Source organism: Leuresthes tenuis, unplaced genomic scaffold (assembly GCF_036924035.1).
Source record: "Leuresthes tenuis unplaced genomic scaffold, fLeuTen1.0.hap1 SCAF_3, whole genome shotgun sequence".
NCBI classification, from domain to species: Eukaryota; Metazoa; Chordata; class Actinopteri; order Atheriniformes; family Atherinopsidae; genus Leuresthes; species Leuresthes tenuis.
The window spans coordinates 4,452,062-4,479,695 of NW_027325357.1; the positions used below are offsets into that span (position 1 = coordinate 4,452,062).

At 40.4% G+C, this 27,634-nt stretch overlaps 2 protein-coding genes across 3 annotated transcripts in view; one reads left to right on the forward strand and one right to left on the reverse strand.

The window, feature by feature from the left end:
* LOC140302946 (protein-glutamine gamma-glutamyltransferase E-like) overlaps positions 1-27,634 on the reverse strand; it is a 302,930-nt gene that overhangs the window by 97,015 nt on the left and 178,281 nt on the right. The window lies entirely within an intron of this gene.
* Positions 23,722-27,434, forward strand: abraa (actin binding Rho activating protein a). Its single transcript, XM_072383071.1, has 2 exons — positions 23,722-24,374; positions 26,973-27,434. The coding sequence occupies exons 1-2, from the start codon at positions 23,736-23,738 to the stop codon at positions 27,408-27,410; spliced, it is 1,077 nt and encodes a 358-aa protein (XP_072239172.1). The 5' UTR covers positions 23,722-23,735; the 3' UTR covers positions 27,411-27,434.

Sequence of the window (27,634 nt, forward strand, 5' to 3'; positions counted from 1 at the left end):
AGGCTGAGGAGAAGCCGAGGACGACTGGGATCGCAGAGGACACGTGTGATCCATTATTCCTCATTATTCATTCTACATTCAGAAGAAGTAATAAATAACGATGGTCTTTGATTCGGAGCATCATATCTGCAGCATAATGTACAGAAAATGGATCCAGGAGGCAGTGTGTTTCCGTTCGTTTCTATTGATGCTAAATATCTTCATTTGTAATAATTTCCATCTCGTCTTTCTCAAAGAGGATTTGTCAGGGCTCGTTTACACTGTTTATTTAAAAAGTAGATGGGATTTAGTTCATTTTTATTCACACCTAGTCATGTACAGTGTCTGCACATCTGTTACAAAGATGATAAATCTGGTTGATCAGTCTCACCCACACACCCCCTCCTTCACAGAAGTGCACACTGGGCCAAAATGCATTAAACACAGCTAAATTCAGTGTGGATATATGGAATAAAGTCTGCGTTGGAAGGTTGGAGTTTGGTTGGGGAGTTACAAGCATAGCTGTACCCCTATTCCACCCTGGAGCCGACAGAAGAGGAGGAGGCAGAACAAACCTTCGGGAAACAGACAGCCACAAGTGAAAATAAGTGAAAATCATGGTAAATACAACAATAACAGAAGCTTCTGGCAGGTGAACATTACCTGCCTCAGGCAAAGATTCGAAATGACAAACAAAACAAAAATGAAAGAGTCCAAACAAGTAAATTGTGGTGTTGCTATTGTTTGCTGAAGATGGTTTTGGGCAGTAAAAGATATAAAACTTGCTTGTTCTGTACTGGTAAATATAAAGTTTGTATTGTTAATGCTGTGGATGAAGTTCAAGTTGTTGCTGTAGCTTTTTCAGCTGATTCTGTGAGGGCCTCTCGCTGCGTGTAAGCACACATTGATTTGGTGCTGAGGTGGCTCTATTTTGAATGTGTGAAATACCAAAGAGAAACGGGTAAATTAACAAACAAGGACATGTTCTTCCACCAATAAGCTGGAACCCATTTGTGAAAAGAGCTTCCACATTTGAGCTAAAAACTAAAATAATCGTACAATGTAGCCTGTACACATGTAAAGGCAGCTGTGTTATCCTAACTGGCCCAAACATCAAAAAAGTGAGTCTTATTGTTGGTCATTCAGGAGGCTGAAAGACCATGAAAAGAAAAGAAAAAACAAGACAGACTCATATATAAATAACAGGGATGGAAACGCATCTTATTTGGTAAAACTTTGCTCCCTTGTGATAAGAATCTATGAAGACCAGTGTTTCAAAACTCTGATATTGGTGAGTCCTGCCACATCTGCAAATCCTTTCCTACCACTAACTCCCAGTGGTCAAAGCCTTTAAGCTTTGACGGTATGAAGGGATGACATAACACTGTATTTTAAAGGCTGTATTGGACAAGAGCTTCTGATAATCATGACTTTGTGAGATAATTTAGCTGTTTCATTAACTTTGACTGGACTGTAGCTATCAGCCCAAACCCAGAAAGACGGGATACAACCCCCCCAAAGTTAAAAATGTCTTGATTTTTCTTTTATACTCCTTGAATGTATTTTTCACTCGATCCATGGTTTAATATCTTCTTCACATTTCAGTATAATGAATAAATCCCTTTTAGAACAAGATATTGTGGTGCTGAAGTTTCTTTGGTAGAACACAGATTGCTCTCTGTGACCGAATGCCATTGTGCAGGGAGGAGTGACAGGAGTTCGCTCTCTTACTCACCACCGGCTAGTTCAAGGAATTTGAGTTGGAGAAGGCCGAAATAATGGCTATCTGTCATGAGGCCAGGCTGCTATCGCCTCCTATGCTACTGAGGGGGAATAAAAGGAAATCAAAGAAATGCTGAGAAGAGGGAAAGGAGATAGAGATGACACGACAGGGCGAACACTGGTTCATGTATCAGACAAAATGAGAAGGAAGGAAATGAATGGGAAATCTTGGGGAGCGTGAGTTGGGAAACTATGAGTAGTTTATATAGAAAGTCTGTCACCGGAGGGATTTAACTTACATTTAATTTGTCCACACATTTATCAAGAGATCCCTTTTGTTCCCTGATGTACTTCTGTGCATTTCTGTATGTTTGAATTATTCATGTAACAAAAGTCACAAATAAGAATCACACTGTTTTCATATCATCATGAAAGAAGTCCCAGAGTAAAGCTTCTTATTTGTTGTCTGCAGTGAACATCATCCTCTTGCACAGAATAACACAAGAACCTCTAAATCTATGATTGTAGAAAATGGCAGTTGTCAAGAAAAATAACAGCTGCCTTGATCAGCTGACGGGAACACACTGTTGTCATGAGAAATATGACCCCACCTTCAAGACAAAGCAACTCATTTATTTCCATCCATGTGTTTTATGCACATTTTAAAATAGCAGAAATGTAGTAAACATTTTTCACAGATGTTTTATCACAATTTTTGATGCTAGAATTCAATACATCCTCCACACTAGCCCTTTCAACCATATTTATCTTTCTTTAGCCACCACCCTAAAGTAGCTAAAAGTCATGTTTCTTTAAAAACGTTAGCAGGCTTTTATTACAGTTTTTGATGTGCAGTTTGAAGATGTTAATAGTAAAATGTTCCACTATGGCGCAAAAAGAAATGATAAACTCACTTTAGGTGGTTTTTGCCTGTTCTAAGAAGACTTGATGCACATTAGAAGGAATGGAAACAGCTTTGCAAATCATCAACCTGGAAAAAAAATCAAATCAGGTCACGTGACTGATCAGCACCTTCCCAAATATAAAGTAATATCCTATATGTTCCCTGAGATTAAACTAATTCCCAAGAAAGAGCTCTCTCTGTTTTCCTCTTGTGGGTGTCAACCACAGTCACTCTTTGTTTCCACTACTTCTTCTGCTGAATTACAACCATTAGCAATGTTTGTATGAGCCTGTCCTGCCACCCTCTGATGACGCTACGCAGCTTAGTTTATTCGCTTCAGTCCAGTCAGTGCAAACGTGTCATTTCAGGTCATTTCAGATTTGATTTGCTTGGGAATAGAAACCTGACCACCCCAAAGACATTGGGATCATGTAAAATGCATCAGTCAAGGTGATGAACCTGCAGTTCACTGTACTGTTGCCACTAAAAACACAACCTGTTTTAAAATGCAGAGGGCAAACTGCAGCAGAATAGAATAATGGAAAGTTTAGCAGCTTAACAAGCAGATTTATCTCTCAGGTGTTGGCAGGACCCAAACAGAGCTTCATTCATCTTACCTGCTGGATGTGTATATGTTCAACAGATTTCTTATTAAGTTGCCACATGTGATACATCATCTCGCTGCATCATAACATCAAAATATCATCTTTGCCCCGAAATGAAAACAAAATGTGCCACATAAAAAAAAGGAATGATTGCATCTGTGTACTGGTGGATCAACATGATATACAGTTTTCAGTTGTTGAAACTAAGGTCTGTTCATGCTTTACTTCAAAAAGTTAACATCTGTTAGATTACTCTGCAGCAGCAGATTAATGAGTGTGTTTGTGCATCAAGGACTTTTAGTGGGTCGTTGGCTCACCTCAGAGAAGCTGTAGCAGGACACACAGATATTAACTTCCTCTTTGCAGTGACAATACTTCACAATGTCAAACACACAGGTAGGCACAAAAATAGATTAACAGACTGCAAATGATGACAGTTTTAGACACAAACTCATATAGACATACACTGAGAGCGTCGGTCAACACTCTGAGGTGTGTGTCAGTTATGACAAATGGCTTGTTACCCAGACTAACTGATACAGTACATCAGTGTCGTGGCAGGTGGAGTGACTCCTCACAGAAAGGAGGAGACACTGCAACCTACCGGACGATGACTCAATAAAAACTAATTGACACCAGCAGTATGGAGCCATGACTCCGCTAACACATTCATTCATCACTAAGATTCAACCAGCCACACATAACAGGCTATAACAGAGGAAACATCTGTATATCACTCGGATATCTGTAAAGACACAATAACAGACGTGTTTTTCTGTAGCTGGAGTGTGGTATGAATAATATCAGTATTACATGCAGGGATCTGACAACTGTAATGGCCTCACTCTTCTAACAAAACGATGCTGACAGGAAGCATGGTATACCTGCATGAATTTGATTTATTTCTGACTGAGGGTTGTGTGTAAAGACTGTGACTGATTAACATCTTTCTCTTCCATAACCATTAATTCATTAGTGGCTAGATTTACTAAACTAGGCAAATTAGCATGTGGTCACAACTAGAGTTGCAACAACAACTGTAAAATTGTAACAGAACAGCTTGTGGTGTCCCCGTGTGTGGGTGTCCACTGCTGCCTGATCGGCTCCTTGTTTTGTTGTTTTTTTTGTTTGCCACAGGAGATTGTTGCATGCTTTTGGAAGTGGTGTCCATTGCGAGATGAGCTCCCCACTGTTAAATCACGCTGTTGGGACGAAGGACCCCGACTTTCACCAAACTGTTATCGGTGAGTAGATAAACATATTTCATGCCAGAAATAAGGTCCAGGTTTAAAAATACCGGAGTTCCCCTTTAAGGTCATTTCTAAACTGTTTAGAGTCCATCGCTGGGGGGGTTGATGAGTTTTGGCTTGTTTTGCAGCCACAGCACCTGGACACCTTGCAGTTTGTACATGTGGGAATGTTTCATCCCGTGATGATGTATGAAAATACAGTGATCATTAAAGTCATTATTGTTTGTATTATTGGTATCTGTTGTCTGTAGAAACTTCTGCAACATCACTAAACTTGGTCCTTGGTGACGTATTTAATAACCTTTGTTGCCTGTAGCCACATCACTGTGTTGGCGTAGCTTTTTTTTTGCATGTGACAATTTACATATATTTACTGACATGACAGTGGCAATATTTTTTCATTTTTTATATTTTCCATCCATGAAGCAATCTATGTAAAAAGTGGCATATCATTTATCTAACTGATTACCAAATGTGGCATGCTATAGAAAAAAAAGAGGACAATTGCTATTCCAGATGATGCAATTGACTAGTGTTGTCACAAGCTCCTCATTAAAACTGAGGGATGGTGGCCACGAAGCACAAAAGATGAAAATGCTGCAATGAATATATTAAAGGCACATCTAACAGCAGCAACATTTTCAGTGTGGTGGAGCTTGTTGTAGAGTGAGGGGATCATTTATTAAACAGCTTGTTAGACCAAGGGTAGTTGTTTTTATCTGATAAGCACATGCACCCTGTATAATGTGCACGGCGAGCCACTGCAGGCATACTTCTTTGTGCATTTGCCAAAGCATCTTGCTATAATTAAAGAGTAAAGGTGGAACGCACCTTTGTGAAGACGATGAGTTGGCAGTCTGTGGTTTTGACTAATTTCTGAGTTTTTTTTTTAAAAGAATATGCATCAGTATGTTTGAAATTGCTGTAATAATGATGAAATATCGCCTTAGGCTTTAAGGCCAATTCAACACTGAGTGCTGTTGTCCAAGTAAAGCATCAAATTTATATTGTTAACCTTGTATAAAGACAGTTTAGCTGAGGATGGCATCATCAGCTCCATCACAATATTAGCTCCATTATCTAATGGGGTTGGATGTAACTGCATTGCTTCACTTCCAATAAGTCTCATTTATTGGTCTGATAAGTGCAAGTAATGGAGAGAAAAGCTAATGTAATATATTTTGCCAAGAGCTCTTTTTAATATCTTTATTAGTCTCCATTATGAGAAAAGAAGCTAATTTTCTTTGTTATCACAACAGCGAGCCGGATGAAAAAAGAGGTGGAGAGAGAATGCTATGATAACAAGGAGGAATGAAGGAGAAAAGTGATGACTGTTGGAGTACTGTTGTCAGAAAGTAGCCTGTGCATCTAATTACCCTGTTTTAATGGAGACAAGAACAAAACAGATAAACTCAGCAACTCGAGTGTATTGACATGAAACTTCTGCAGAGATTCCTGATAACCAAAAAATTCATTCTTATCTTTAGCACCACAGAATCTGTTGAATTATCTCAACATTTGCTTTAGAGAAAAATTGGTTTTGGGAATTTATACATTTTTACTCATGAATAAAGTCGGATTTTTCAGTTGAGACAGTCATTGGGTTTACATGATGAGATTAACTGGATTATAGCTATAGTTGGGTTATGCTCCTTATCTGAGGGGAATTCTCCTTGGATATATGGCGGTGAATGAATGGAATCACTGACACAAAGCATGTCATACCCCGGTACGATAGGTGGCGCTGTCCCCATTTCAGCTATCGCTAATAGAGCCACTTCCTGTTGACGTCTTCACCACCAACAACAACAAACTCAGGCATTCAGAAAGATGGCGAACGCAGAGCGAGATGAAGCTGCGTCCCTCTCCATCTGTGATGAGCTGGTTATGGAACAGACGATGCACAACGGCGCATTCTCCATCACGTTGTTCGTTTCTTTCTGACGGCGGCGACAACAACAGTAATATCGTCTTCTTCCACTTCCGAGTGACGATCGCGTGAAAAAATCTCGATAATGCGCAGAACGCTCGATCCGATCCACTGTCGTCTACGTGCACGTTCAGTGTGTTTGGATCGAGTTATCTCAGGGTCTTAATCCAATTGCGAGTAACCCGATCCAATTCGATTTCTTGTCAGATTAAGGTGTCTACATGAACTGAATCACTCAGTCTTATTGTAATTTAGCCATTAATCCGATGGCACTGAGTTTTGTCCATTAGGAAAGCAATTTAAATAGGCATGTCAGTGCTTCTTAGTGGACAGCCTCGGTTCTACGAATGCTGTTTCAAGCTTCACAAACAACTGAACCTTACTGAATGCTGAAGGCTAACTGATAAATACCCTTCAATCAAACTCAGATAAGACAAAATGTCTGATCAATGCTGCGGACAGGATAATTCCACAAATCTTGCAACAAATCTTTAATCTCATTAATGCTCTTTTTATTTGTCTCGACTGTTTTCAGATTAAACAAAACACTCTCAACTGGAACCAGTAGAGGAGTAAACAAGACTCCTGTTTCAGTACCTCTCCACTGGTTAGCTGTTGCTGTTTGTTGGTAGCTTTTTGCTCACAGCACCAAAGCAATACGGATTTCGACATGAAATCCAAAGATGAAGGGAGCCACCCTGAAAAACTGTAATGTGTTCTGTTCCCGAGGTTTGTATATGTTTCAGTTCCCCTGAAATCACAACATAGATCCCAACTGAGCCTAAAACAACCATTCACCTCATTGCAATTGGCCGTGAAAGCAGCAGAGGAATGAGGGGAGAGACAGATGGAGGAAGAAAGGGGGATGGAAGAGGAAACAGACAAGGAAATGTTGGGGCGATAGGTGGAAATTTAGCACTATATTACAGGCTGGACATTCACGCAGCAGCATTTCAAATCTAACAGCTACATTATAGAGGTCCACTGTGTGAAAGCTGTACGGAAATAATGGACTGTGCTGTGTAAAGAAGAGGGAGAAACAGGCTGATTAGAGAGGCAGAAAATGAATTATGCATCAGCATGGCGTTGCCTGCTGATAAGGAAAAATGTTTCTTTTAATAAATGTAAGAAAAGATGGAGGGATGGAGAATCAGGAGGAAGAGGAAGAAGGAACTGGTTTTAGAAAAGCTGGGAAAAGCTGCGATGTAAATACAAACATTTTCATGCAAACAAAGCATTGCAAATCATTTGTGTTGCTTTGGATGAATATATGCTGATTTTAAACTGGATGCATGAAAAATGTTTGAAAAGAGTGGTGACAGAGACGTGTTGCAGCACCTCTTCTTTTAACTGGCAGAATGTGGATTTGCATTGTCTGGCTGAAACAACAAAGGCCTTCCCTGAAGAAGTTGTCCTCTGTATATCTTGGAATATGCTTGGATTTGAAATGTGCTGCATAAATAAAGCTGAGTTGAGTGAAATGCAGTCGATTAACCTCACATTCAGATATTTATCTGGATCCTCAGAATTATTGATTGATATCGTATATCATAGTTGATGAAGTCCCACAATTCTTGGAAATTATTGATTGAGAGACTATAGCAGTAAATTGCTGAACTGTTTCCTGACAATATTTCAGCATTTGTTGCTCCAAACCTTCTATACACCATTCAGCATTAGTGGTGCTTCCACAGATGGATCTAAGATGTATGTCATGTTCTTTCACATATTCCATATCAGTGCAAATGCTGTAGATACGTGTAAATCTGTGTTGATAACGAACAGGATGGTTTCTTCTGCTCTGAGAACTAAATACAAACAGCATTTCGGCTTCCCCTGTTTTCCACCTCTGTCCATCTCGAATGGACATATTTAGAGCTCCTTTTTATGAGCTGTCAGTGATAGTATTGTTTTCCAGTATGTAAAAGACTATTTTTCAGCATCTTCAACTTGATGCTGTCTGTAAGGAGTCAGGTCTGTCAATCAAGGCTCACTGTGATTGGCTGTTTGTTTGGCGCTGGGAATCAGCTGTATGTGTCAGTGGGACATTAGCAGAGTTATTTTTTTGATGTACTAAGATTAAAATTTTATGGTATAATGTGAAAAACAATCCAAGTAATTAGTTGTTTGAATTGAACTGAATTAAATGTCTTTGCCCAGATGCTGGTGACCTGAGGAGACACAGCTGGGCCTTTTGTCATCGCCGGCACATGACATCAGTTTGGAGCAGAAGAGCTCCAATAAGTCCTGTATGAATGTGTGTGAGTGGGGAAATATAGCTTGTGGTGTAAAGTGCTCTGAGTGGTTAACAAGACTAAAAAAGCTGTGTATAAATACTGTATAAAACAAGGTGCAGAGCTTTTAGTTTTCAGGCTCCTCTCCTGTCAAACCAGCTTCCAGCTTAGATGCAAGATGCAGAACCTTTTTCTAATTTTAACAACAAATCTTAAAACTTTGAAAGATCTTAGATTATCCCCTAATCCTTACTTGTTTAAATATGCCCCATCTGTATAGTTTTTTTTTTATCTTTGCATCTTTAACTCTATTTGGAAATACTTGGTATTTAATATTAGAGTTAAAATGCTGAGCTATAAATATTTATATTCTGTCATTTAACATCATAAGATGTCAGATGTTCTCCATCAGGAGTTTGTTTTTCTTGCGTTTGTTTAAGTAATTATTCATTTTTCCAAGTCTTATGTCACCTCTAAGTGAATTAGCACCAGGTCACCCGAAACGGGGACTGTCCCTGGAAATCGGGGACGTCTGGTCATCTTATGCTGGAACCATTCTCCCAGTTTGGGAGTCACGGCCCCGAGTGTTCCGATTACCACTGCTACCTTTAATTCCCACATCTGTTCAACTTCTGGAGGGGGGGCTGGAGCCTATCCCGTCTGTCATTGGGTGAGAGGCGGGGTGCACCGTGGACAGAAAGGCCCCAGCTGCGATTCTAACCACCACACCACGGCGCATCCCTCCTTCACCTTCCCGTTGGTATTTTTCAAGCTTCTTGTGTTCCTTCTTCATGATGTTGCTGTTACTTATGATTGCTTCATCTATCACTGCCTTCTTTGTGCAGTTTGTCGACCACCACATTGTCCGGTTGGTTAGACACTGCCTGCTTATCATGTTTGTGTCTGTATATGTAGCAGCACATATATCATACTGACACATCTGAATTTTCCCCATGAGGAATGAAAAGTCTTTTTCTATTCCAAATAATTTCTAATTTTCAAGAATTACATGTCATCTTTGTACATTTTAAAATGATTATAGAGTTTAAATAATTAACATTAGGCTTTTATGTAACACAGCGTTCCAACTTTTATGGACATGAGGTTGCATTGCAAAAAAAAAAGTTATAATATGGTTACATATGAATGAGTCACATAAATCGCTGTATTATCTGTTTAGTCACATGACTGGTTAGATTATTTTGTAGATGACAATGGCAAGATGGTAAACCACTGTAATCCGCTTTACTTACTGCAGGAAATAAGGACAAGCTGGTGGGTTTTAGATTAACACACTCACACACAGACACACACAGACACTTCAAAGAGGAGATGTGTGACTGTGCGTTGGTGTATTGTCAAGATGGAAGATTGAAGTTGACTGATCCTATTAGGTTTTGCTGTTGATACACAAAAGCAGGAACACACACCTGAAAGAGCTTCACACACATGCATGCTAATAAATGAAGTGCACAGACAGACTTTCTCCGCTGCACACCAACACACACATCGCTGTGTGACTCAGTGGTGTCACATTCACAGTTGAAAGGGAACAGAGGAATGCAGAACTAAAGAATGCCTGTCAGGTTTATTTCTGTCTCTGGCTAGATCTTGCCTGCGCCGTGAACGGAGCTTCATGCTCTGATCTGCTGCTGTCCCACTTCCCTGTCCCCTCCCTCTGCTGGTAAAAGGAAATAAAAATATTAACCCAGAAATATAAAGCAATACACTCTGCAGCACTTATCGTCTCTTCCAACGAACCTCTTCCCAAACTCTGAATCATATGAAGAACACCAACAATAACAAGTCATCCTGCGTGGATATTTGTTGCTGAGCACTGATGTTGAAGATGATGGTTCCTATTGTGGCCAATTGTCGATTTGGCAAAAAACAGGGTGGGTTAAGAACAATAAAAATAACTATAAGAATATCAACCCTTTCAGGCAGAGCAGTGGCACAGCTGCACTATAATAACCCATTATTTCCAATGGCTTGTACCACACAGTGATGAATTGTTTCTTTCTTGAGTAAAGAATGAAATAGGTGCTTTTTAAAAGATGTTTATTATGTACAGTTCTGTGCAGTAATCTCAAAACATGCCTCATTTCTTTAGATTTTGGAATAATTCATTGAAATGTGAAAGCATAAATGGAGCATAAATAAGACAAAATATTTGAGGGACTTAAAAACTTTGAAAGTCAGTTTTTGTTCTGAGCTCATTTACTCTCTACAGCCTGAACCCTCTTAGACAAGCTTTCTGTCATTTCTTTAAGTAGTCTTCAGGGATAGTTCTCCAGGCTTCTTGAAGGACATCCCAAAGCTCTTCTTTGGATGTTGCCTGCCTTTTGTTCCTTTCTCTGTCAGATGATCCCACAATGCTTCAATAATGTTGAAAAAAACGAGCTGTTATTTTTATACAGCCTGTTTCAAGATGAAAACTTGGAATCGGAAAAAGACTGATTTGATTTTCAATGTTTATTTATGGTCTGTGACTTTTTTGGTTGTGAACCGGAAGCTATCCGTAAAACACAAGAGACGAAATTGTGCCTCACCTGTCGCGCTAATTTCATCTGGATTAAACACTAATGCAAAATCAAAAGCGTTGCACGAGTGTGCTGATTTTATCAGGGAGAAACTAACTAATGGAATGACATGTGGCGATATTTCCGCCGCTTGATGTGATCAGTTTGGAGCGCCACGGCGGGGGTTTTCTGAGAGAAATGTAAGGAGGTGCTGCGCTGAGCAGGGACTGACACAGAAAATTCTGCATTTATTGTCCACTGACATGTCGCTACCAGTCAGCGTAACTCGTTTTCCTCCTCGAAAGAGAACAAAACTTTCCCCATCCGTTCCTCAACAGGATTGAGCGACTTTCCGTTGTTGACGTGCTGCGTGGGCGCGTAATGTGTTGGGACAGGATCACTTCCGGGTCACAACCAAAACAGTCACAGACCATAAATAAATATTGAAAATTAAAATTTTCCTGTCTTTTCCCAATTACAAGTTTTCAGTCGGAAAACCAATAACACCTCGATTTTTTTCTCCGTTTTTCATCTTGAAAATAAAAAACGAGTAATTTCCCGTTTCTCCTTTTATTATTGGTAATCGGGAAAGGGTTTGTTTCACGATTTTGTTTTTTCAAAATCAAAACGTAAACCGGTTGGCTGTCACGGTCTGTGTATTTTTATTTTTTTTTGGTCATTTTCGGTTCAGAAAATGAGTGGTTATTTGATTTTCATTTTAAAATCAAAAAATTAAAATTGAAATTCAAGATTTTTTTCTTTATCAGAGTCAAGAAGGGATAAACAAAACTTTAAAAAGCGGTTAATTTTCATTTCCTGTTTCTAAAAACAAAATAAAAAAATCGTTCTAAAGACGATTATATGATTATAATATATAATATAATATATTATATGACATGGATACATTATATGAATATATATAGAGATTTTTTTCATATATTGTGCGACCGGAAGTTGCCGTTTTCAAAGTCAGAGCGCATCTGAGGACGGTGATAACGAATTTCTGCGCTTCTGTGAAAGTTGCACATGACATGGATGACAAGCGTTGCTTTTCGAAACAATAAAAGAGTGTGTCTCAGTGAAGAGGCCATAACTGCAGAAAAACTAAGCCGCATATTTAAGGTAAAAACTAAAAATAACATCTTATAATCAGGAAATTGTTAGCTACTAGCGAACATTACTCTACGCTAACGGCGTGAAGACTTGTTAGCTTAGTTGTCATGGAGTTCGCAAAATCCGCCTCTTGTGGTTTATCACTTTAAAACATTATATTTGTTACTAACGTAATTTAAAAAAATTTAAATTTAAAATTTTTTTTTCACAGGTCTCAACTTAAAGCCTATATATGACTGATGAGGCAAACGTGGCTTTGTTTCCTGGAGCATGTTTTCAGCTCATTGGACCTCACTCCCAGAGCTCACTATGAAGATCATGGTGAGCACGTGTCATATACACGGACCAACCTGACAGTGACATGAAGTATTCAGCTGAAGTCGTCGCGAGATTAACAGAGAACATAAATCAACATTCTGGAATCCGGACTTCAATTCCATCCAGAATCTGTGGTTGAACCAGAGAACAGAAGCCTTCAAACCTGTGGATCATCACAGAATAAGGTCCAATTTTCCAGTGTAGGCATGAAGAAAGCAGTTGTGAAAGTACAATTAATGCATTAAAACCGACCTGGACAATTATATTTTGAGATTTCACAGAAAAAAAAAGTTTAAAAATGTAATCATGAAACTGAACAAGAGAGCAAAACAGCACAAGATGGTGACTGAGAGCAGAGCGCCGTTGCTCTTTCTTACTCTTATCACAAAATTGTGACATCATCACTGATGGTGACATCACAATTGATGTCATCTCTGATTTTGTTTGACATCACAATGCAAAGGTGTCATCAAAGGACCCAAAGTTTATATAGGCCAGACATTTTCACCCTTTTTTCACAGTTCGTCAGGAGTTTATCTGAAGAAACACGTTCGGTTTTAGAAGCATATTTGAAAGTCACAGCAAACGGTTTTCACATCGCCTCAAAGAACAACACTTAATTACTATCTTAAATAGTAATTTAGAAAAGCACTTAAAAACAGCGCTTACTTAGTATCTTAAAAAGTCATTTTGACAAATACTTAAAGACAAAATGACTCAAACCAAAACAGCATCTGCTCCACTTCAGTGGTGCGACATGGTCGACGACGATTTGCCAGAGGATTTCTACAGCTATAACATTAGCTTTGGCAGTGGTGAAAGTTATGAAGAACCCACCAACCTGTTGGAAAAGGAACGATCCCAGGTCTCTGCTGCAGCTGGGACTCCTCACGCCGAGGATGCCCAGCTTGTGCAGGATCATCCCCAGGCCTCCGTAGTTCGTCGTGTCAACTGGAAGTTTCCAGTTTCACAAACCGAGGATGGATCAGAGACATTACAGCACTCTTACCAACAGAAGAATGACAAGATCAACTATTTACACCATCAGATGGATCTTCTCAAGACAAAGCTGGTGAAAAAGAATTTCTTTCTGACTCGAGAAAAGGAAAGAAGAGTCGCAGCAGAGAACAGCTGCTCCATGACAGAAGAAACGCTGAAGAACGTGGAAAGCTGTTTGACGTGTGAGCATCATCTCCGTCAAAAGTGTGAGCAGGAGCTGAAGAAAGCCAATGAAGTTATGGCAGAATTGAGAGAAAGTTTGAAACAATCAGTACCAGAAACTGAGTACCAGTCGGCTCTGAAAGAGGTCCAGAGCTTGAAAGAACAACTTCAGGAAAAGACTGCCTCTAATTTGGATCTTGCCTCCAAACTAACTTCACAGGAGGAGGCAAGGAAGACACAAGAAAAGAAGGTGGCAGATCTCATGAAGGCTTTGTTTCTGTCTGTTATCAACGAGCAAGAAGAGACAAGAGAGGTGGACATCATCCCAGACCTCCATTTAGCAGAGATGAGTCTCCCACCAAAGAACGGAACTGTGGAAGAGTTGGCTTCACAAGCTGAAGTTTTCAATCTAGTTAACAAAACAGAACCACAAGGGATCCCTGACCAGCCAAAGGAGAAGACGTCAAAGAAGCGTCGGCGCAAGAACAAGAAGACGCCAGAAACCATGGAGAAGAAGAACCAGCCTGAAGTCATCAGGGAACCACAAGACACTGAGGACATTCCATCATCCATCGATGTCCAGGAAACTGAAAAGACTTCTGAACCCGGGGAAGAAAAAGAAACCGAAACAGCTTCTGAAGACACCCAGGAATTGATTCCTCTAGACTTGGCTCAGCAGACTGGATCAGACATGGTCCCAGAACTGATGAGTCAAATCGAAATGGAATTAGTCCAACAATCAAACGACGTCTCAGAGCTACCAAAAGGAGAAGTTTCTTCTAAAAAGCGTCGACGGAAAAACAAGAAGACGGGAGAAACCATTGTAAAAAACAACCAGCCTGAAGTCATCAGGGAACCACAAGACACTGAGGAAATTCCACCATCCATCGATGTCCAGGAACCAGAAAAGACTTCTGAACCCGGGGAAGAAAAAGAAACCGAAACAGCTTCTGAAGACACCCAGGAATTGATTCCTCTAGACTTGGCTCAGCAGACTGGACCAGACATGGTCCCAGAACTGATGAGTCAAATCAAAATGGAATTAGTCCAACAATCAAACGACGTCTCAGAGCCACCAAAAGGAGAAGTTTCGTCTAAAAAGCCCAAAAACAAAATTCAAGAAAGAGTTATCATTGTCATTGAAATGGAAGCAGCCTCTAAACATCCAGAGGACTCCCAAACATCCGCCCGCTTACAGGCCACAGAAGACACGGCAGCACCACAACAAGCAGAATTCAACCCCTCAGAAGAAAGACCAGAGGTGCCGTCAACGTGGAGGAAATTCAAAAAGTATATGACGCCAAAAAATCGCCGACAAAACAAAGACCGAAAGATCAAGAGAGAAAGAAACAGCAGCGTTTAGCGTTCGCACACAAGACGAGTCAGCACTTTGTCAACTTCAAATAAATCTACAGTCTTCTCTGTACATTATATTATATTAACACCAATAAAATATAATTACAATTCATTTACCTTTGTACAGCTGTATCTTTTCATCCTGAACAACTGCACTGCCTGAAAGTATCAGTGCATTGTTCTCCCAACTGTTCAGAGCCTTATTGTGTCATTCAGATTAGAGTAGGAATATATGTCCCTTCACAAATTATTATTACACTGATTTATGTGTTTAAATGAAATAATAAATTATAAAAAAAAACTAAATTACACACTTGTTTGGATTCTTTTATCAAAATAAGAAACGGTTTTAGTTGTCAATTAAAAAGTAATTTTCTTCAAAAGTTATTCTTTCAAGGACAAATAAGATATTTTTGATATTGTTGAAGGTTTAATATGAACTTTATTGTACATATTGGTGCATTGTGCTTACATAGAGTTGATGCACTCCTTTTTGAAGGGAACGAGCATTGATCCCACAGTGTGGAGGTAAAACACTTCGTGCTTACGGGGGGAGTCTAAACAGGTGGGATGAGGCCTGACACAGGGAGATGGGAAGGAGTTTTCCCTCCCAGGGAGAACACATCTGGATGGAGCAGAGATGGAGTAGAAGGCTGACATCGGACCAAGGACCAATCAGGGAAAAGCCAAGTCAAAACCACGGCTTCTCCCCAACGTTTGGACCAACATTTCCATCATATTTCTGTGGCGATATAAAAGTGGAGCCTTCTTCTGATCAGACCGCCTGGCAAAGAAAGATCCACAGCGCCGTGGAACTCGAACCTTGAACATTTAATCAATTCTGAGCTAGACTTGGAGTTTGTGCATCTTCTCTGAGACAAACAAACACGACAATTATCTAAATGGAGCATTTTACAAGTTAATTAGTTAATTAGCACTGACGATGATCACTTAGACTTTGTAAAGATTTTATGCATCTTGAACTTGGTTTCTGCAAAGTCCAAACTGAGTTAAATATATCTTAAAATACGATTTCTGAGAAGAAAAAATGTTCCTGTACATATCTGCAACCACAGCTCTGACCAGCATGAGAGGAATTTTAACCAAGAGGAGTTATGTTAAGGTTTATGGAAAGTAATTCCACATTTTATTGAAGGTTAAAGCAGCTTGCCATTGACACGCTGTAAAAAATACAAGTCCTGCAATGGAAAGTGTGACCTCTGAAGACAGGGAAGTATATGGGATGTGCATTTACAGAACAGTGCTTAGAAATAAAACAACATCAAGACTTAAAGGATCAAAGTTATTGAAAACAGCAGTAATATAATAAGATAAAACGCAATAAGTGGAAAAAGGGGACAAATAGACAGAAAAAAATGAGAGATTGAGTGTATTAAGAGTATAATGCAGTTAACAGTTAAGGGAAGTTAAATAAAAGCTGAGTGAAAGAGGCGAGTTCTGTCCTGAGTTCCAGGGAAATATCCCCAAAAATCCCACAATCCTGTGGTCTTCCCAGGTCTTAAAATAAAGTCCCTTTAAATGCAGAAGCACTGTGTATAAAAGCACTTCCACCATGGACCATCACTCTGGTTACGGAAGACAGGAGAGATGGTGATAAGTCCTGGAATCCGTCAAGAGTTCCGAGGCCACGGCGGCAGGAGGACGGCGTTTGTGATGATGAAGTCGTCAATAATCGCTTCAGTAGGAAGGCTCAGCGGTCGAGGTCTGCTGAACTGCTCATGATGTGGGCGGCTGAGGACGGCCATGAAATCCTGACCGGCTGTGGCGGACTGGTCTGAGGCTGATTATCAACTGCAGTTTGTCATTTTAATGGTAATAAAAACACATTTTTGCTCAACTTCTCTGTTGATTTTAGTCTATAACAAGGTGCTCCACGTATCTTATTGACAACACCAGTAATTTAAAATGCAATATGTTGTACGGTAAGTTAAATTCCATCATCACAGCTGTTCAGTGTGTTCACCCCTGGTTTTTATCGTGCTGCTGGCACTAAAAGGGGCAGAGCAGCTGAATTGTGAGGGCAACCCTGGAGAAGTCTTTGTTGATCACGTCCAGTTTTAGCTTTTCTTCGTTCGCTTCCTTTAAAGTCATCGTACCACATTACCCACACAGAACACTCTGCTTTCAGACTGCAGGCTTAGTTGTGTTTCCAAGCCTCTGGAAATGTAAAATGACAGGCAGAGCCTTCAGCCATCACACCTGTCTCCTGTGTTAGTGCTGGCCCAGGTAACTCTGAACCACCTTCAGCTATGGCACTGCAGGCTGGGTTGTGTGGAGACCTCCCATGAGTCACTGCAAGGTGTTTCTTTTTCTGTCCTTTCACCCCTAACCTACCAAGGCAGATGGCTTCCTCTCTGAATCTGGTTCTTTTGGAGGATTCTCCCAGTTAAAAGGGAGTGTTTTTTCTCCTTAAATTAAGTCAAGTGCTGCTCACTGAGACTTTTTTCCTTTGTCTTTATGCAAAGTATCCTCTTAGCTGGAACTTGAGGCCATATAAATAAGACTGATGTCAATACTTTGAGGAGCTATGCTTATGAGAACATGAAAACAATACATTTAATGTGCTGCAGAGCATTTATTTGTGTGTCTGATGTCAATGCCAACTTAAAAAAACTCATTTTTTTGTCATTCCGTGCGCCAGTCAGATTTGCACTGGATCAGTTTGTTACACTCCCAGCTCAGACTGGAATCACACAGTTTTCTCATCTTTATTTCCACAAAACTTCAAGTTCAAATCACACTTTATTTGCTGATGCTCAAAAATTGGAAATCTGAAGTCACCAGTTAAATTGCTCAAGTTAGAAATGAGCTAATTATCCTCTGCAAGTACTTAGTTTAATGTTTTCTTGCCTGTTTGGTGTGGTTTCACACAGTAATAATGTGCTTCAAAGGAGCCTAATTTGTGTCCTGGCAGTAAAACACCAGAAAAGTGTAATGTAAAACACAATGAGTGGAAAATAACTATCAATAAGATTCATTTCAACAGTTCATTAACAGGAATAGTTTAGAGAAATGATCAGAGAGGCTGAGTCTTCCAGGAGGAGAGACGGTGGAAATCAATCAGCAGCCACTTCCTTATTGAACGGGCTGAAACTGCAGGTTGCAGTTCATGACATTCATGCAAAGAGAATTTTTAAGAATTATTTTGAAATATGATGATAATACATTTCATACGCTTTCAGCTACGTTCTGTCAGAGATGTGCATTAATGAGCCGCCCCAGTGTATAACTCTGTAAATCCAGCCAGAGGACAAGCAGCGTCTCAGAGTGAAGCAGTACAGGGGTTTTCCAGCTGTGGTACTACATCAGAGTATAAATGGGTACTGTTACAGTCTCCTCTTCAGATCCTGGCTGAGGAGGAAATCGAGCCAGGGACAGTTGCTCTTTTCACCAGAAACGGATCAGAACACATTGTTCATCGCCGTGGCTGTGCGATGATGTCACCTCAACCGCGGGCTGCTTCTTTCACACTGACTCCAATCTGTTTCCGTGCTGTGAGACTTGGGGCAGTCTGTCCGTGTGTGTTGATCTGTTCAGTCCATATTCCTGTGTGGTTTTGTCTAAAATGCTGCTTTATTGCTACCTCTTGAAGTTTCGGACCTTGACAACACTTTTGGAAAGTGAGGTCATTCGGTAAGCTTTGTGAGCGTTGGACCTGGAAGTGTAAATGTGTGAGTGTGTCCCGAGCTGTGCCGGCGCAGTGTGATTCTCACTCTGCCAGAACTGGCACTTCGCTCGGCCAGAACAACCGACCACCGATGAGATGTCGCTTCTGGCGTGCTTTCCTGCGGCGGTGGCGTCAGCAGACACTGAAAAAGACTCAGACTGTTAGACTCAGATGTGTCCATTATGCAAGAGATAAACATGAAGCACAAATGTACGCCGTGATACGGGTCAGTTGCGTCACAAGTAACTGTTCCTCAGTTACGTGACATCAGTTTTCCACTGTTGAAATGTTCCGATTAGAAGATGGACCGTTGGTGTGCCATTAAAACTTCTGTTTCTCCTAATATTGACAAAGGAAACAAAGCCATGGAGTCAGATATGACCTTAGAGAATATGCCAGAGGCTTTTAATTCTGCAATACAAACATAATTATTGAGAAAGTGGAAAAAGATCATAATATAGTCACCAGAGTTAAGAGCCCACAGTTCTGCAATAAATATCACCATCCACAGAAAGTACTGGTAGCAGGAACTGGACTGTTCTTGTTTTAACCTTAAATTGTGCATTTATTTGAACAAAAAAGGTTCCAGTCGTCTGAAACGACTGCAGCACAGCCTGTTTTACAACCCAAATTCCAAAACTGTTGGGACACCTTGTAGAAAACATTAAATGTTAACATTTGTGGTAAACATGGATAAAAGCTGACACAGCAAACTGACTCGGTTCTCCGGGGTGAAACTTCACAAGCAAAAGCTCCTTTTGTGACAGCTTCACAAAATGCTGTATTCTTCCCACTGAGGAAAGATCTGCAGTGGATCGTTAATACAGCCCGGAGGATCGTTGGCGGACCTCTCCTGAAGGATTCTGAAGACATGGAAAGGCTACACACACCCGGGTCACTGACTTTGTGACAACCTTCCCTCAGGCAGGTTTAGAGCCATGAAGGCAGGAACGAACTGCCTGAGAAACCCTTTTCCCCCACAGCTGTGAATGTTTAGAGGCTAAGCTGAACTTTGTATTTTCAGGATTTGCACTTTATGGATTTTAAGATTGAGGACAATTTTTTTATTAATCTACTTTATTATTATTTAAACAGTAAAAGAAATCATTGATCGATAGATTGGTCTCTTGAGAGGTTCACATATTTCACTGCAGAGTTTGATGACACTATTAAAGACAGCTTCACCTTTAATGCACTGCCTTCTCTTATTTACTTTACTCCAAAAGTTATTTGAATAAATAATATAAAATGATAAAAGGAAAAGTCTCTCTGCCTCGAGAGACTGCTGAAGGATTACAGATATGAAAACTTTTCAACAACAAGTATGTGATGACTTCTAATCAATCAGGCTCTGAAAAATCCATTAGTGTAAGCATGATTCTTTTGAAGTGTGATTTGCCTTTCCTTTTAAAGCAACAGCTTCGTTGTGAGTGTGACCAGACGGAGGCCTGGCTGTATGAGATTAGGGGACATCTGGGTCAGAACAAATGCTTCTGAACCCATAAACTTCAGTCATTTGAATTGAGTCATTTTTGTGCTTTATATTTATTTTAATAAACATTCAGAGAATGGAAAAAGTCCTTTTTTTATTTAGAATGACAGATCATGTCAATATAACTCTTATTGTTGTATGTATACAGCATGAAAGTTAGCTGTTTCACAGCTGCTTGCTGCAGCCTGTTCACACTCCAGCTACATCAATTTCTGCCATTTCATAAGGACCCCTGGTGTCAGAGATCGACACAAAAGGTGTCCTGTGGCATCAGATCTTAACGTCAGTGGTAAATCTAGTGAAGCTTGTCATTATGTGCTGGGTTAACATTACAAAGTAGTCATTTAAACCCAACGACAGTCTTTTCCTCAACCTAACCAGGTCATTTTAGTGCCGTAACCTAACCAACCAACCCGAGTTTCTGTCTTGTCACTTTCCTCTGCTGTAGAATAACATTTACTCCACAGTGAGATCATCAGCCTACTGCCAGAAACAGCAGCTCTGACAAAGTGCCGTATTGACACCAAGTAAAAGACAGCAAGTTGTTTGCCGACATAAGCGGAGAGAACGAATTCAACTAAGAGTGGTTATTAGTCCTTAAGGCTGGATTTGGAGAGTGTATAATCACAGCATTTGCTGAAATGGTGGCAAAGATGGAAATACATCAATAAACCAATTCTCCACTTGTACTTGTAAGACGCCAACTCCCTGCCAGCTCACCGCTCCGCCCCTGAACCTGCATGTTGCTGCAGTTGAAGAAGAAATGCAGAGGTTTTTTTGCAGTGATCGACAAAGTTTATCTCATTACTATTCAGCCAGTGACTCACAGTCCACGCACATAAAAAGCTTTTCTTCTGATTAAGTCAAGTATAGATACTCAAATCATTACACACGGCTCTCACACCTTTCTCACTGCTTCCTCGTGCCAGCCGTGTCTATTTCTGTGCAGGCATTAGGAGCGTGCACGTGAAGCTTTAGCTGGCAGGAGGCCTGAAACCTGAAGCGTGTATACACACACAAGCAAGTATACACACATATGTCAGAAACCTGAGCTGGTGACGGCTCGGCCCCTCATTTGGTTATTTTAGTCTGCAGACAGTCAGAAGACGCATTCGGCTTTGTCCTACTGTGGTTCAGACACAGTTGGAGAGATTTGAGCTCCTCTGAAAAGTGTTTTTAAATCTAAAAAAGGAAAAAAAAATGGCACTCAGATTTGCTTCATAAAAAACAAAGATTTCAAGACACAGATTGGAGCATTTCAGTCATTCAAACCTACAAGCGAAAGCAGCAATAACGAAAGGAAATGAAAACCGAATCTAATATAAAACAAACGCTTAGACAATTAGAATAATATCTGGATATATTTAATCATCACAGATCGACTCATTAAATTCAGTTGAACGTTAATAACTGAATACAATGAGTTAACAATGAGTCTGTCACTCAGTCTGCAGAGGTTTTAATAAGTTTTCTCTGCTTTACTATGATAACTTCCACTAATGAGCATCACCTTCAACACCACAATGTCTGCATTAGATAAAATGGCACAACAGAGGGAATCGCTGGGGAATATGAACTGAAAGCTGAACTTGTTCAGTTTGTAGCAATGTGGTTTCTTTGTCATTTATAGATTCAAATACAGACAGTGAGTTTAAAACCAACTAAATAAATTCCATTTCTCAAGTGTAGTTTTGTCTTGGTGCTCAACCTTTCAGTGTAAAACTGACAAGCAATATTTGTACTTTTCGCTGTAACAATACAGCAAATGTCCTCAGATTGGTCAGACAGGAAGACTCTTCCTGATCATGCATCTGTTTTGTTTCACAACTGTATGACTACAGGCACACTTTCATTTTCTATCAAGGGATAAAATAAAAAATATTCCAGTAAACCTTCACTAAGTGCTTAGATTAAAACAATACTGGTGGGTCCAGATATGTGCTGCAATCAAACTTTTTTAAATGTTTGGGGCATTTAACTCATTTTAAATTATCTAGATTAAAGGGAAAGTTCCGTTTTTTTAAACCTGGACCTTATTTCTAGCTGTATATGCTTCATTTACTCATTGATAAGATTTTGGTTTCACTCGGAGTCGTTCGGACCCTATTTAGATCATTCGAGAGCTGCGTATATTATAACAGGAGTGAACGGGGCAAGGCCAATGCAGCCTCTTAATGAAGCACGAAACTCCTTACTTTCACTTACAGGGTACTGGCGATTCGTGTTAAAGTGGCGGTGAAATGAAGAAGGAAGAAAAAGTCCAGTTATTTCAAGCTGTGACATCCCATATTTGAGGTATATAAATGCAGCCCTACTCTGCACCAAAGGCAGAGAAGTGCCAAGTTCAAACACTGTGTTCACAAACAATAACTGCTCCTTTCTTTATTGTAAGTCTCCAAGAATGTTGCTGATTACAAATCATAGATTTACCCACTTTTGCTGCTGTCAGTTCCTTTTTGGAGCCTCTGTTTTTAATGTCGTTTTTCCAAAGTGTTTCCTTACTTCAAGACTCGACTGGACATGTAGAAGTACGGATGGAAATGTGGACACATCAAAGGGTTTGATTTGCACTGAGCATTAGTTAGCAGAAGCTAACAAAGGAGTAAAAACCATGCTTGGCATTCTCACTGAAATAACAGTAACTATATTAGTTACATGCACAGACATGTAGACAAACATTCCTGATGCTCTCTATGTATGTGACCCACACTTTAGGAATTCACAGTCATCCAACACATCTGATCTCAGTGATCTAAACATACTGGGTCATGCATGCATTAAAGGTGTGTTACGCATTTGCATGAAAACATCCCTATATATACACGGTAAACGCATGCACAATGAGGTAGTCCCTCCGTGTATAGCAGGCAAACTCAGAGCAGAAGCTTGTTTGTGATTACTTTTATTTGTGAGTAAGGACAGGAGCCACAGAGTGGCTAAAAAAACTGGACACCTGTTCCTGGACCCCCGCTCGGAGAAATTCCACTCCTCAGTCACAGTGTGTATGAGTGTGCATGTCAGTGAGAATGTTGACACTGGACTTTTTTGTCTCACGTGGACGCTGTGTGGCATCACTTCCTTTACGACCGTTCCCTATTTAAAGGCCAGAGTGGAGCCAGGGGGGCTTCAGCAGGGGATTAAAGGCGAAGTTCGCACACTCTTCACACCAGCGACTCACCCACTGACCGACTGACGATCGAGGAAACTGGATGTTTCTTGAAAGATCTGTCGAGGCTATAGAGTCTAAGGTGCTTGATCAATGAAATTTCAAGTCACGTGAGGAACTTTTAAGATCTGCTGTAGACTCTGGAGCAAAAGAAACTACATTTTTGTTGAGAAAAACGTTATTTAGATTCAGAACAAATTGTTCATACCTTCCTTTAACACAACTAGGTTTTTCTTTTGCTTTTCCAGAAGGCAACTGGAACTTTTGTTCTTGCTTTTGTTCCATTCAGTATTCTATGACCATGAGTAGAGGTGGGACCGCCACAGTTTCACAACAGGAGCCGCAGGCTTTCAAACGGGCTGTACGGAAAATAAAATCTGCTGCAATGGTGGCCAGCTTAGCCAAGAGTTGGCAGGGATGGGCCGCCGAACACTCAGACAAGCAAGACGCCATCCCAAGTGGCTGGATGCCTTCATCTATTGAGGACGAAGACGCAAAAGAGTGCAACAATGTGGTAAAATTTAGTGTAACTCCTCGGGTAATTGCAGAAGATTCCAGCAACACCAGTGGGAATAAAATCCGGACATGCACTGTGACCAAGACTGTCCAGCCCAAACGCAGTGAGTGCAGCGGCAGCAACGTGGTGAACGCCATTCGAGACAAGATGGAGTCCGGTCCTGAGGAGAACAAGCCATTCCTGGGCAATGAGTCGCCAACACGGCGGCGCCAGATGAGGGCACTGCAGAGTGCTGGAGGACGAGGGCTCATCCAGGACAAAAAGCAGATGCTGCAGGAGAAGAAGCTGGGATCCAGGAGCAGTAGCGTGGACACAGAGGACAGCGGGCTGGGGGAGGACAGTGGGCTCAGCGACAACAGCGAATCAAAAACCGAACGGAGCGACAGCGAACCCAAAACACAGACTGACAAGCCCAAGGTATAGTGGTTAAGCACGATTATGAGCAAGTTTAACCAGGCAGAATTCCCCCGACAAAAGCACCACTGCACACAAATGGATAGAATTAAATTTCAAGCTACAGAGAAATATCTTAATATTTACAAATGATCACTAATGAATTACCTGTGGGATATAAAATATATTGTTTGTAAACCTCAAAACCCAAAGAGATTTATTACAAAACTTCAATATATAGATATATATATATATATCTTCAATGGCTGTTTTAGCCTCTCTCATCTTGCTCTTTCAGTTTAACGGGACATGTACAGATGGTGTTAGTCTTTCAGTCTATTAACAACGCAGTTCAGAGCAGCAGGAGACTGTTAGCGGCTTGCTGCCTTTGATCGTGGAGAAAGTAGATGTGACACCACCACTGGAAGTTAGACTGACATTCATCAAGTGGCCAGAAACAGATCTCAAAATGGAAAATTTGCTCAGTGACTGCTGGATCTGAAAAGGCATAGAGATATGACTTAAAAAATTAATTCAGGCTTAAACTTGACCTTAAAATGTGCAAATATTCTATTTAGTGACAATGAAAAGAGGAAAATCAAAGGAAATATATAATGTTTCCTTGCCAACAGAGAACACAAACTCAGCTTTTACCAAAACCGCTGATCTATAACGGTCACATGTTGTTGCATTTCATGAGGTGGTAATGTCAGCACTGGAAGCACTGGTCTCTCCTGTTTGCTTTTATTTTTTAAGTACAATAAATGTCACTCATGTTTCTGAATCAATCACAGAGAATTATAAACACCCTAAAATAGAGCACAAATGTTCCACTCAAGTCACACAGTGTGAGTGCACAAACAGAAGTGGCTTTGATGTCACCTGAAGACATCCAACTCCCGCATGGACACCAAACAGTTGCATAACTTCAACACTAACATCTCCCATAAAAGGCAAAGGAGCTGTCTAGGGGCCCCTTGATATGTTGGAAGGGTCACCAGTGAACAGGTCCAGCTCATGAAAAACTCTGGTCTGTTGCGCAATGGAATATATGTCAATAAATATAGTTACAGAGCAACATGTTCTCCAACCCGACCTTCAGGTAGAACAACCAGTATGAGGAAAACAGGGTGAAGGGGGAGAGGGCATTGCAGGACGAGGAGCTAACATGAGACACATAGATAGACACTGACTTTTTATTTGATTTATTTTGGTAACAAGCCCGGTTGTGAGCATTGCAACTGAAATATGTTGATTTCATAATTATCTTGTCAATTAATTCTTGTCTAGTTCAGTCAAAGGCAACTGTTTTATTTTCTAAAATTAAATCCCTTTTATACTGAATGAGGCAGGTGAGAGTGCCGAAACTGAATCAAGTTATTAAAGGCGTGCACAATCAAATAAAAAATGTTTCCAATGTCACGCTAACGGCTTCAGAAAAATGGCATCTGCATTTGTCACAGGTTACAGCAGTTGCAGAAACAAAGGATTTGGAAGCAGTTGTTCTAAATGCCAGAATTAATATTCACAGAACCAAAGTTTACCGACTGAACCTTGTATGTTATCACTCTAACATTTGCAAATTAGGGGCAGAGTTGGAGGGATAAAAGAAAGAAGAAAGACAGTTGTTTTTAGCATCTTTTGGGTAAAAAAGAGACTCAAATGGTCTTGAAAACAAAACAAAAAAAAGAAAAATGGGCTGACAAATTAGTATTTGTCTTTATAAAACAATGCATGGGAAATATGAAATGTATAGGACAAAAGACCTCTGCAGACAACTGGGAAACTGATGGAGTTAGCTCCTCAACACCTCACACTACACAGGCTTAGCAAAATCAAGAATAACACATAAGAAAAATACAATTTCATTTAAAAAAAAATTGCATACTTCCAAAGTATCAAAATACAAAAAACAAGGTTCAGGCACATTATCACTTACAAAGTTCACACAGTTCAGGTGAAGACAAGTGGCAGTGGTAAGTCTTCACTTTTCACTGAGCAAATACCAAAGAGATAAGATGACACTGATCTGAAAGCCAGGCAAGCTGAGGAAAATACCGACGGAGAGGGAAGGAGAGGAGGAAAAGAGGGAGGACAAGGCATGCGGTTATCTACTGTAACACAATAAATTAACAATAATTCATCAAAAAGTACAAACAGGTGCACATTAAAAGTGTTTGCTGATGAGTGTTGAGTGTGCATCTATGATGATAAATGCACAAAAATAAAAACGGTCTGTAAGTTTTGCAAAGGTCAACAACAGCACCAGCTTCAAACCTATTTCTGGACGGTTGCAAAAGCTACTTTTGAGCATGCTGGTTTATTGAGACACATATTCCAATCAGTATACAGTTTGCCTGAGTGCAAAGCAAAGGCCAAGCCCAAGATCTGTTTCAACAACTGGCAGGGAGTTTATTTAAAGACTGAGGGACATTAATCTCAATATATAGGCAGAGTGGTTGGGTAAATGCTGCTTATTGAGGGAAGAAATAGGAAGTAACAAGCTAGTTTTGTCTGCAGGGGCAGAGGCTTAGATATGCTATATATGTCGCTTTATATGAAAATTATTTAATGGATCTTTTTACCTTGTTATTTGGTGCTAACATGCATATTTATCTGCAGATTAAGATTGCCACTATGAATGACATCAAAAGCCGCTGGCAGCAGTGGTCTGACCAGCACATAGTAGGCCAGAAGCTTAACCCCTTCAGTGAGGAGTTCGACCATGAGTACGCCATGGCCCAGCGTCTCCGCAGAGGTGACTCCGGGTACGGCCGACCCAAAGACGGCTCAAAGACTGCTGAGAGGGGCGACAGGGCCCATAAGCACATCCACAGGGAGATGGAGGAGATGGTGTGGATTATTAGAGACATGGGCTTCAAAGACAAAGAGGGTCGGACTATCATTACATTTGGACGGCTCTTTGACCGCTACGTGAAGATCTCGGACAAAGTGGTGGGCATTCTGCTGCGCTGCCGTAAGCACAAGATGCTGGACTTTGAGGGGGAGATGCTGTGGAAAGGACAGGACGACGGCGTCGTCATCACACTGAGGGATTGAGGACAGACGATTGCAAACACACCTGCAAAACTCCTCATCTGTTCTTCCAGAGAAAAACTAACTATGCTAACCAGAGCTGCACCATGTACACAACAAGAATGCCCAAAGCACAAATGTACACAAAGATTATCCACAGAGTTCCAGGGATAAACGCAATGAATGGAAATTAAGTTGAACATTTAAGTAGGAAACAGACAATGAAAACCTAAAAGAAGTTATTAGCG